The sequence below is a fragment of the Diachasma alloeum genome, unplaced genomic scaffold (genome assembly GCF_001412515.2).
Source record: "Diachasma alloeum isolate Michigan unplaced genomic scaffold, Dall2.0 Dall_scaffold_00435, whole genome shotgun sequence".
In the NCBI taxonomy this organism is placed as follows: domain Eukaryota; kingdom Metazoa; phylum Arthropoda; class Insecta; order Hymenoptera; family Braconidae; genus Diachasma; species Diachasma alloeum.
This window is the reverse complement of record NW_021680574.1, coordinates 1-12,690: the sequence shown is the minus strand read 5'-3', so window position 1 is coordinate 12,690 and position 12,690 is coordinate 1. Positions and strand designations below refer to the sequence as shown.

General features: G+C 35.6%; 2 protein-coding genes across 2 annotated transcripts; both read left to right on the top strand.

Moving 5' to 3' along the window:
• The first annotated feature begins 10 nt into the window (after positions 1–10).
• LOC107042280 lies at positions 11–5,291 on the top strand. The gene is made up of 4 exons (XM_015263278.1): positions 11–143; positions 500–600; positions 705–786; positions 3,289–5,291. The coding sequence occupies exon 4, from the start codon at positions 3,420–3,422 to the stop codon at positions 5,289–5,291; it is 1,872 nt and encodes a 623-aa protein (XP_015118764.1). The 5' UTR covers positions 11–143; positions 500–600; positions 705–786; positions 3,289–3,419.
• LOC107042282 lies at positions 5,238–8,043 on the top strand. Its single transcript, XM_015263280.2, has 2 exons — positions 5,238–7,095; positions 7,165–8,043. The coding sequence occupies exons 1-2, from the start codon at positions 6,272–6,274 to the stop codon at positions 7,328–7,330; spliced, it is 990 nt and encodes a 329-aa protein (XP_015118766.1). The 5' UTR covers positions 5,238–6,271; the 3' UTR covers positions 7,331–8,043.
• The last annotated feature ends 4,647 nt before the right edge of the window (positions 8,044–12,690 follow it).

The window sequence follows — 12,690 nt, the reverse complement described above, 5'->3', positions numbered from 1 at the left end:
CATGGATCGTTCACCAGCTTCAATCTTCGTAGTGTTTAGTATTGAACTTAAGGCGTTTGTCATGGCTTATTGATTATTATTCAATGCATTTTTCGAAATGATAACGAGCTGCATTTCTCAATCTGTTAAGGAGAGACTGAGCTGTAAGAGCACCTGCTTGTAGGATTGTGATTGGGCGTGATATAAATAATGATTCATTCGATGTGTCTATCCAACTATCCAGAATTTACAGAACTCTGCAGAGTTTCTCCTAGCCTCCCAAAATAGACACTTTTCATGTTTTTCCCAATTATAAGAAGTATAATAAGGCGTGTAACTATGGGCGATGTTGTTGAATTTTCTTATGCACTGAAAGGAAATTGATCTCACTGTGTAATCCCCTACGGTGACCTCAATATATGAATGTCGCTCGCAGTCATGAATCTATTATAAAACGTCAAAAATTTCGATTTTTCCTTATTCTGCCTTATTTCTACAATAATTGAATATTTTTTTGCAGAAAATGTACCGGAGACAGAAATATGGTATTTGTAGTTGTCATGGCACAAACACAGGGTTTAGTTTGAAACATGTAAGGAAGAAATCCAAGGATATGTGAAGGTATGAACTTCGATATAATATAATGTTCGATATAATTTAATGTAATGTTGCTATACCAGTTTCTCCACTTACTTAAATTTAAATTTGCATAAATCTTTTTTTAGAAAAATTACATTCTGGCATCCAAGGAAAGGATCAGTTTTCAACTCTAATTATATAATGGACTCAAGAAGATTCCAGAGAAATGTAAGCGTCGCATAAAATAATACAATTATCAACTTCACAAACATGAATATGGATGTTAGTTTCTTAGCACTTTATCAGGGTGTCCAGCGAAAAGTTTTTTGGAATTCCCTGACTTTTCCAGGTTTTCCAGACCTTTTGATCACTTTTGTGAGACCAAATGTTGAACTAATAGACTTATTCGAGTATTATAACCAATTAATATTCTGGGTTTATCAAACAAATTTTTTTTATTGCGACGAACAACTAATCCTTCAAGGATATTTGACTAGTGCATATTGTACTTGTAACGCATTAAGGGGAGACCCTACTAAAACTTAAAAGTCCCACAATTTAATAGAGCTTTTCTTGCCATGTTTTTAAAATTTAAACTGGTGTGTTTCACCACAGTGACTTTTTTTGGTTGAAATTTTGACGGATTTCTCAGGTCAGGAAACAATCGAATCAGGACAAACGTCCGTGCCTTTTCGGACTATTATTTTGCCTGATATTACGCGTCAATCAATCAAATCACAAAATCATGAAAAATAAAAAAATTAAAATCCCGCCAAAAGCGATTTGACCTATTTCCACATTCACTGAAGAAAATGGTCGCATTGCTTTTGGGAGGAATTTAGATATTTTAATTTTTCGTGATTTTATAATTTCATTTATTTACGCGTGATATCAGGTAAAATAACAGTCCGATCGAAAAAAGGATCCTTACTTCTCTTCGTATTGGTGTACCAACGATTGTGTCAAAATTTGAACGAGATTCGTCCAGTGCTTGCAGCACAGGACTTTTTTGAAGTAAAAACCCGGGTTTTTCGTGTTTTTTACATTTTCCCGTCACCCGAGAAAGTCCTAAGGCGTGTCAATTTTCGTTTTTTCGAGTAAGTATACGGATGGAAACCCATCCATGGGCCTAATTTTCAATTGTGGCCCTTTTAAGTTTCAGTAGGGTCTTCCCTTAAATTATTTGTGCGATATAACAGATGATTCAACGATAGGAATAGTGAACTCGTCGTGGTATGTGAAATAAGCTATATTTTCTCATGTCGTTCATCTCATCCTCCAAAAACCAAATTTTAATTACAAAATTCCAGAAAATTTTAGAAATTCCCTGACTTATCCATGACGTTTCCAGAGCGTTCAAATTCCCTGACATTTCCAGGTTTTCCACATTTCCCTGACCACTGCACATCCTGTTTATTCACTCTAAGATGACCCGATTCTAGTTCGTTAATTATGTACTTAAGACGTGACACATGCTCGATCTACATGGATTTATGTGTTTTCTGCATTGTTAATGAGCAATCAATGCCGAGGGACAGATTCAAGCAACATTTGCCTAACAGTGAAGTTATGAATATGAAAAATTCTATCCATCTTTTATGGCTATATTCGTTGTCAGTTTGTTAGAATTTTAATTAGTTTCACTGCGTGATCCAACTATTGACTTGAATAATTACTTTAATTTATTTATTTAATAATTTTATTTATTTATTATTGAGTTAAATATACAATTACAACTTATGGAACTTACCATACGAATCAAAATGGAAATCTAATTTTTTGTGAGGTAAGAAGAGTTTACATAAACAATCGAATTTCTATACGTTGCAAAATGTAATTATGAATACGTTGAGAATTCGATTTCTAATCAAAAATGTTTTTATTCTTACAAAAAAAAGATTTGACTGTTATGTTACCATCATCTCTTATATCATAAAACAGGTTTCATCATTATTTTCATGTATCGGCAAAGTAGAGCATAAGCCCATTTTTGTTTTGCTTAATTATTCATTTACTACTTCTTGAAATTGTTTAGTGATATTTTCAGTTTAAAAAAGATTAAGGCATTTNAAAACAGGTTTCATCATTATTTTCATGTATCGGCAAAGTAGAGCATAAGCCCATTTTTGTTTTGCTTAATTATTCATTTACTACTTCTTGAAATTGTTTAGTGATATTTTCAGTTTAAAAACGATTAAGGCATTTTAAGAAATATAAAAATTCCCCCATTGTTGTCCCTTGTTCTGAAGGTAAGCATTTTTTGTATAACCTGGAAGAAAGATAAACAACAATAGAGGAAAATTAATTGCACATGATTCATTACGGGACTCGAAGTAATCGGTCATTCATAACCCACGAGATTTTATTTACCGAATATAGAACTCAATTTGGAAAACACGAAATTTGACAGATTCATTTGGATTTCATAATCCATAGTTGTAATTTTTTCATAGCTGCACTGTCAAACGCCACATCTTTTAGTGAAGTGAATTATTCATCATGAAATCACTTTTATACGTTGATGTGCAAGTATAATGGTAGAATATGAATCATGGGAATGAATTGATGTACATCTCGGCAGGTGTTGTATTTTTAACTAACGTGAGTTCGTTTGTCAATACAGGTCGAAACTCAAACATTATCATCCAGTTGTGATTACTGACGTGACTACACGAGTATATTTCACATAAAAAAGTATAATGTATAAATTCTTGCATTTTTAATTTTCAGGTCTACATTCCTCGAAAATGGGCCGCATAGCAAACGTCTCTCAGGAAGAGGTTATCGTGTTAATCGAGAAATAAATCGACCGTTTCTCATCCAACGATTTTCCAGCCCATTCAGATCCTATATGGCACAAAATGAGTTGCGACATGGATGGTCGTCTCATTCCTCGTTCAATTTATACACACGTAAGATATGATAAGCGAGGGGACGTGAGTCAAGCCCGAAGGAATCAGGGTATATCAGTAGCCCCAAAAGCCAAACTTCTACTCATTGACGCTCAGGCAGATTCTGATGGTGAACAGTTCGAAGATGTCGCCGAAGACTACGTACCTGATACTTCTAATGTTGAAAACCAAGTGGACTTTGAAACTTTCCATCTTCAACTGTCTAGAGAAGAATGGGAATTAATCAAACCCGACGACACTAAGAGCAAAACAAGACTGAAAAAGGAAACTTGGGCTTCAGTTATAACTGGCGCTTTCTACAAAAAATACGCTTTCAACTGTGCATTCCTTGCGAAATACTCTTACGTACGTTCAAATCCGAACTCACAGAAGGATAAACCGTATTTAAAATTTGAAGCCTACTGTAAAGACGAGGAGAATTGTCGAAACATTTTGATCGGTACCTCGGATAAAGAACCTGACGAGAGAGGCTTGCAACTGACAATCAAAACCCGTGACACACGCCGAGACTACCACGTTGAAGTCACGAGACCCGTGAGGGGCCTCGAAAGAGAACAGGTTGGGAAGAGACTGGAGACACAGACTGCGAGTAATTATCGAGAAGAACTATTGAGGAATGATATGAAATGCGGGGGGAATATTCCACCTCATGTTCAAGAGAATTATATCTACAGGCAGATCAGAATGGAAGGAGAAAAAAAAAGAACTGGCTTGCCGAAAAATGAAAAAATTGATGTTATTAAATGTCTACAGAAAATGGTTACAGATCCTCTGTTTCCTAACGCGATACACAATATAGGATGCTCAAAATTTTTCATCTTCTATTGGACGCCTGATCAAGTGAAAGTTTTCAACGAGTATGTTCGATTATTGGGAAAATTGTCAGCCATTTCAATAGATGCCTCGGGAAAATTTATCAAAAGTTTTGAAATTTGTCCAGGGAGAATGACTGGACATGCTTATTTATATACTATTACAATCAAATTTGAGGGAAAGACCATCTGTGTTTGTCAAATGGTAACAGAAATACACACTGAAGCTTTCACAGAACTTTGGCTGAGATCATGGAGAGAGTCAGGTGCCAAAGCACCCGGTGAGGTGTGGAGCGATTATCAGCGTGCCATACCTATGGCTTCGTGTGTTACGTTTAATGAGCTCACATTGAAAGACTACGTTGACGCACTTTTTACTTGGGCTTGGAATGGAAAAATACAACCTTTGGGAATCAGGACGCTTATCCGAATTGATGTAGCTCATGTAATGGGGTTCGTGTTCAAATGGAAATCGCTGAAGGACAAAGATCACCCCTATATCAAACAGTTTTACCTTCATTATGTTGCTCTGCTAGTGGACACTCGTAGCGTAGAGGAATTTCGGAGGATTTTCCTTTGGATATGGATCGTAGAGTTACAACCTTACGATGACGCAATGATTTCAACGCCAATGATTACATTGAGGGTAAAAGACGCTAAGAAAAAATTAGAAGAGCAGATCAGTGATAAAAAAAAAATTATCAAAGATTTGGAGGCTTCCATGACCACGTACCTGGAAGAAAATGAGAATGAACCCAAACCCTTTGAAGAGGGTACAAGTGAAACATCCACTCATCAATGGATTAAGGAACTTATGGATGTAGGCGGAACATCAAGTTTGTCAGGAGGGTCTGTTAATGCATTTTATTTACCAGGGTTCGTGAAGGATTTAGAACGTCTGGCCAAAGAATTTCCACTTTGGACAGCTGCAGCACTCCCGGTCTANCGAACGTCTGGCCAAAGAGTTTCCACTTTGGACAGCTACAGCACTCCCGGTCTACGCAGGTGATAGGCATGCATCAACCAGCCACCAGGAAGGGTACTTTGCTTACTTGCGAAGACACGTCTTCCAACACACACGATTGCCCTGTTCTGGGAACAGATTTGTGCTGGAGCATTGCCAAAGTCTTTCTAGTGGTGCCAACTTATTATCTGCTAAATTAACACATTTTGGCCATAAATATGGACCACTTTCAGATTCTGTTGTAGGTAAAAGAGGCACCAAACGACAAAATGATTTTTCAAAACCTCCGCCAAAAAAGAAACACGTTGATGATTCAGATTTCTTGAGTTATGAAAACTGGCGAGGACTTGGAAACGATCGTGATTTCGCCGTTAACAGTGATACCTCCGATCATGAGTTAACTGAGAGTGATGATAAGCCGGAAGTTTCTTGTCGTCTAGATACAGGAAATATTCTATCGGACTTTTTAGACTTCGCAGCAGAGACCGGACGGCGTGCCACGAAAGAAAAACAAATGGATAGTTCCTCTCAAGACATCATAAGCAAAGTAGCGAACTACAAAGTGGTAGGTGAAGGCAAAGAGTATCATAAAAGCGACTACGACAAACTTTCAGAGTATCTGACTAATGAAACAAAGAATTCAATGAAATGCCCCGTCAACACCAAAATCAGCTGATTTGCTCGATGCTTAACCGAATTTTACCAGTTCACCACACTTGGACCATTCTTATGGTAGGACTCTACATTTCGAAAGTCATCACAAGCCGACATATGTTGAAAAGTCGAATGTATTTCCAAAGTTCAAATTTGAGAGGGATGATGACAGCACAACCGACGAGAGCATTGATTTATGTGGCAATTCTATTCCCCGTGATAGTAATACGCCAAGTGGTTCTTCCAAGATTGAAGAAAATGTTGAAAGTTGTAATAAATTTGATGAATCGGATCACGACGGCATCATTATATTGGACGAAGAGGGTGATACTAGGCAGGAAATTAGAGTTGCTGATAGGAAAAAGAAAGAAATGGAAATACTCAAAGTGAAGGCAAAAGGTTTTTATTTTCAGAACCATCCGGAAACGGCGATATTAAATGAGAAGAAAGTATCAAAAAAGAAAGGATCTTTACTGCTCAATGGTATCAAGTGCAACTGGATCCAAATAAAATATGACTACCCATGGAATTTTAAGACCGAAGAGGCTCAACCTGAAAGGAAACTGAGAACTGGGATCAAAGTTAGTGTCACCATGACCTGTGGTTTTGATGCACTTGTACACATAATACAGTTCTCCGCTTTAGACAGTCCTTATCGCGGCTTTATGGAGCAATCTGACAATCCTTTACTGCTATTTACGTCAAATTTTTGTAAAAGTGGACTCACGAAGGAAATTTTATTTGAACGTTTGAAGACTCTCAACCAATTTTATTTTATTGGAAAAGACGCGAGTAACACTTCCATACATCCATACATTCTCGATGCTGAGGATTTTATCGCAAGGGTATGGAGTAATTATTTTTCTGACGAGCCTAGTGGATTTAGAACCTATAATTGCAGTGTTTCGGACTGTTCCGGTAAAAAGATCGACGAACTACTACTCCTCGCTGTAAATGAAAAGCTGATACGACGACAGGGCTATGGATGCTTACGGAAAGCCTTACTCTATCACAGCCAAATATCCAACATTAAATGTCGAGAACCAGAATGCAATGGAACCGTGACCGAAAATACTGAATTGAATATTCATATCTGCATTGAATTAGATGTGAGAGTTGCCATTGATTCAAAGACAGCAATTAAGGGTTTTCTGAGTGATTTTCCAGTATCCCTTGAATTAGACAGAAAGTATCGGTAAGTGATTTCGATATGAGAGTAATATACTGACTATTGAAATATTAATTTTGTCATTGTTATTCTCAGACTCGCTGGTATAGTTGATTACCAGTTAGGCCATTTTATCGCTTACTGTATCAGATCAGGCGGGACTTGGCTACAGTGCAACGATATGCAGAAGAAAATTACATCCGTTAATAATCCTAAAGAGACCTCTGGATTCCCCCACATTGCAATTTACGTACTGGAATAATTAACTTCTCCAACTGTGAAGATTTGCATGTTTCTAGATGTAGTTAGTACTTAGTGTTAGGCATTTTATGGTATTTGAGGGCGATGGGGAGTTGGAGAGGTGTCTGAGGACTGGTGGTGATGTTGTTGACATGCTTTGGGGGGGAGAAACCACGTGGATTTGACAGCTGTCAGAGGGCCCATCCCACTGAAGACACTGGGGATATGGAGGATTTGGGGATTCAAGGGGATTTTGTGGCGATATTAGAGATGTTGGAAGAGGTTTTCGAGAGAATTGGGGGCAGGGAGGAGATCAGGGATAGTTTAGAGACATCTTCTACTGGGGATTTTGGGGATTCTCTGGGTTCAGGGATGGTTTTGCTGGGTCTGGAGAGAAGGAGGAGATTGTGCTGAGGGAATCACATCCAGACCCTGGTGCTGGGACTGAAAGTAGGATTCAGCGGCAGGTTGTTTCTACATGTATAAAGTGATATTTGTTATTTCTATATAGATTTTATAGAGAAAAATTAATGATGTCAAGTTGAGCGCAAGATGATTGATTCATATTATTCGATTTTATCAAATGTTTAGACAAAATATTATTCTATTGTGCACATATATAGTTCTCCGCTGTATTTAAATTATATTGGTGTCCATTATGAGATGAGAGTTCGAGTCTGTTCCTCTCCTCGGCTCCAACTGTATTTTTTTATAAAATAAAAAAACAGCTTCCAATCAAAACATTTTGACGTACATAAAATCCTAATTGATTTCACATCTATTCCCTGATCCGTCCTGTTTGCGCTACATATAAACCTTATATTTTTATTAGTTTCCATGTCAGATAATCCTGGAAAAATTATCTTACTCAAATAATTCTAACAAAATTTCCTGATGGATGTCAAAACCCTAAATATGAAAATTAGACAATTTAAAAATTTAGAATGATGTACCGCAGGATATTTTTACCAGGATGAAATAGTCTCGGGATTAATTTGGTCAGGATATTTTTATTCAGGATCAATTTTCCCAGGATTATCTGACGTGACACCTTTGTGATACAATTGAGATTATCTGTAGAAAATGTCATTAGACTTCAAAGTACTTCCTCAGCGTTAATAAAGAAAGATATACAGAACTGCGGTATTCGCTTAAAGCATAAAATTTGATTTACATGTTGTTGAGAATATTTAAAAACTATTCTCAAAATTTGAAGTACTGTCAACCACGTGATTTTTTTTTCGAGAAACAATCTCAAACATTCAAATTATCGTGTCTTTTCGATTTTTGATGGCTTGAGACCAGATTTCCCGAGTTCCACACGCCGAGTCGGACAAACAATTGAAATAGCAATATTCAAATTAATCCATTAGCTTGAATGTGCAATGGATAAGATAACCTACTCTTAGAATTTTTCATAAATAGCACAGTGCAAACTTTCTTCAATATACTTGTTTAAAATGTATATGCTACAATATGGTAGGGGGCGAAATGGCAACCTTGCATTTGTCCCTGTGTTTGAAATGGTAGACAGCCGAAAATGATTACCTATGACTGAATAAGTTTTTCTATTGGTAAAACAGAATTTTGCGGGTATTACCGGCCATAACTGCCGGTAAAAGTGATCACTAGGGCAGAGGGGTGGGGATCATTCTGGGGTGGGGGTCATTCTGCCGAAAGCGTCAAATTACCGACAGGGTCAAGTTACCGACACGGGTATGGCTGACGGAAATTCCCTAGACCATTTAAATGTGATGGCTCGTTTACAATAAAAACGTTCTGCTATTAATATAGGTTACGTTTTCCAGTGTCTGAAGGTTAAAAAACAGTTAATTTTACATTTTTTAATTAAAAAACTAATTTATCCGCGAAATGAGTAAGTGATAACAAAATTTGTGCTCATTATGTGGGATTACTCCAATTGCACAGTGAGTATTGCTCCAAATTAATTAATTCGTCAATTATTCATTAATGATTGCCCAAAAATAATCCAAATTAATTGGATTATTTTTTAGCAAAAAATAATAATTGGTAAAAAAAATTAGAATTCATCAATTGGATTAATTAATTTGCTTCAAATTAATAAATCCACAAATCATTAATTAATGATTGATTGGTCAATGTTCATCAGATATGATTTGCGATATTTCAGTCAGGAGACTGCTCCTTGGGCTGACTATGAGTATCAAAGTGTTGGGAGCTCTCCGTATATATCGCTAGTATCAGGTACTCCATCAGAACGTGAGGACGTGACGAGTACCTGAAACATGAGAAGTAGGGTGATGATACAACGTTGAATCCTGGGGAGACCCATCAGCACCTTCAGGACGACCATTTCGACCTTGGTCAGGATATGTGGACGTGGTGATATGTGGTGAAGTGAAAAATATTTAAAAATAAAAAAATTATTTGAAAAACGTGATTTTTTGAAACAAAATAAAATTTTTGAAGTAAATTTTATCAGCTACAATAAACTCTATTTTTGTAAACTCTATTATTTACAAAATAGACTCATAATTACTATAGTTATGAAATTAAAATTATTACTATTCATAAATTTGAATTGCCTAGAAAAGTTGATTGAATTTCCGTTAATTTTTTATTAGTTTTTATTAGTTTTCTATAAAAGTTTTACAATGCAATTTTTCCTCATTTTTTTCTTTTGATTTTTTTCATTGGAAACTGAAGTGAAAAAATCATGTCGACAATTTGTTATGAAGAATATCCTGAGAGGGAGAATTGTATAGAATGATGAAAATCTACTCATTTTCTCAATAAAATAGTTTCTAATATTATCTTCTATGAGAAAAAAAATGCGCAGGAAAACTATGGAATTCTTCAATAGAATTGTCGATTGAATTCATTAGATTTTGCTCTATAACATTTTTTCGTATGTGAATAAGGCATTATTTCAACCCTTTAGCTTCATAAGATGAAATGAAACGATATTTGTATGTTGCCTTGTACTTTTTGATCTGAATCACAGTCATGAGGCTGAGTAATTCGAAAATCATCCTCATCCTCAATAGCTCGACCAAAGTAGTACCCAACCAAATGACATTTATAGTATCGGAAGTGAATATTTACTAGAATAAATATTTTGTATTTAATAAATAAAAATGTATCTTCTGGCCAGTGCATAGGCAAGAAATTAATATGAATTTGCTAGTTATAGAAACAGTTCTTCTTCCTCTTCTGGCCCTCCGATTGACATGTGTAGTGGTCAACGATTTTTGGCATGGTTACAGCTTAATTGAATTCCGGGTTGACAATAATGGATATACATAAATAAACAACCTGTGTGACAAATGAATTACGGGAATAAATCAAATAGTTTGTTGCCGTTGTTTTTAGCAACATAGCAACGAACTATTTGTTTTATTCCCGCAATTCAGTTGTCAAACAGTTTGTTTATTTATGTATATCCATTATTGTCAACCCGGAATTCAATTAAGCTGTAACCATGCTAAAAATCGTTGACCACTACACATGTCAATCGGAGGGCCAGAAGAGGAAGAAGAACTGTTTCTATAACTAGCAAATTCATATTAATTTCTTGCCTATGCACTGGCCAGAAGATACATTTTTATTTATTAAATACAAAATATTTATTCTAGTAAATATTCACTTCCGATACTATAAATGTCATTTGGTTGGGTACTACTTTGGTCGAGCTATTGAGGATGAGGATGATTTTCGAATTACTCAGCCTCATGACTGTGATTCAGATCAAAAAGTACAAGGCAACATACAAATATCGTTTCATTTCATCTTATGAAGCTAAAGGGTTGAAATAATGCCTTATTCACATACGAAAAAATGTTATAGAGCAAAATCTAATGAATTCAATCGACAATTCTATTGAAGAATTCCATAGTTTTCCTGCGCATTTTTTTTCTCATAGAAGATAATATTAGAAACTATTTTATTGAGAAAATGAGTAGATTTTCATCATTCTATACAATTCTTCCGCTCAGGATATTCTTCATAACAAATTGTCGACATGATTTTTTCACTTCAGTTTCCAACGAAAAAAATCAAAAGAAAAAAATGGGGAAAAATTGCATTGTAAAATTTTATAGAAAACTAATAAAAACTAATAAAAAATTAACAGAAATTCAATCAACTTTTCTAGGCAATTCAAATTTATGAATAGTAATAATTTTAATTTCATAACTATAGTAATTATGAGTCTATTTTGTAAATAATAGAGTTTACAAAAATAGAGTTTATTGTAACTGATAAAATTTACTTCAAAAATTTTATTTTGTTTCAAAAAATCACACGTTTTTCAAATAATTTTTTCATTTTCAAATATTTGTCACTTCACCACATATCACCACGTCCACATATCCTGACCAAGGTCGAAATGGTCGTCCTGAGGGTGCTGATGGGTCTCTCCAGGATTCAACGTTGAATCATCACCCTATTTCTCATGTTTCAGGTACTCGTCACGTCCTCACGTTCTGATGGAGCAGCTGATACTAGCGATATATACGGAGAGCTCCCAACACTTTGATACTCATAGTCAGCCCAAGGAGCAGTCTCCTGGCTGCAATATCGCAAATTATATCTGATGAACATTGATCAATCAATCGTTAATTAATAATTTGTGGATTTATTAATTTGAAGCAAATTAATTAATCCAATTGATGAATTCTAATTTTTTTTTACTAATTATTTTTTTTTGCTAAAAAATAATCCAATTAATTTGGATTATTTTTGGGCAATCATTAATGAATAATTGACGAATTAATTAATTTGGAGCAATACTCACTGTTTGTGCAAATCGGAGTAATCCCACATAATGAGCACAAATTTTGTCATCACTTACTCATTTCGCGGATAAATTAGAGTTTTTTAATTAAAAAATATAAAATTAACTGCTTTTTAACCTTCAGACACTGGAAAATGTAACCTATATTAATAGCAGAACGTTTTTATTGTAAACGAGCCATCACATTTAAATGGTCTAGGGAATTTCCGTCAGCCATACCCGTGTCGGTAACTTGACCCTGTCGGTAATTTGACGCCTTCGGCAGAATGACGGGTAAGGGTCATACTGCTGAAAGGGCCAAATTATCGACTGGGCCAAGTTACCGACGGGGCGGCAATTTTGNCTTCGGCAGAATGACGGGTAAGGGTCATACTGCTGAAAGGGCCAAATTATCGACTGGGCCAAGTTACCGACGGGGCGGCAATTTTGATATGAAGGCCGACTTACGCTAGAAATGTCACTTTTTCATTCAATAGGTTACGTTTCCCAGAGTTTGGAAATGAAAAACATTTTAATTATTATTTTCAATTCACAACCTCTAATTGATCAGTGAAAGTAATGAGTGATGCCTAAAATTAAGCTGAATATATGGAATCACGACAATT

Bases quoted from the DNA above. Each gene is read 5' to 3' on its own strand.
- LOC107042282 (XM_015263280.2), top strand. From the start codon at position 6,272: ATGGAAATACTCAAAGTGAAGGCAAAAGGTTTTTATTTTCAGAACCAT. The intron at 7,096-7,164 runs GTAAGTGATTTC...TGTTATTCTCAG, and splicing joins GAATTAGACAGAAAGTATCG to ACTCGCTGGTATAGTTGATT.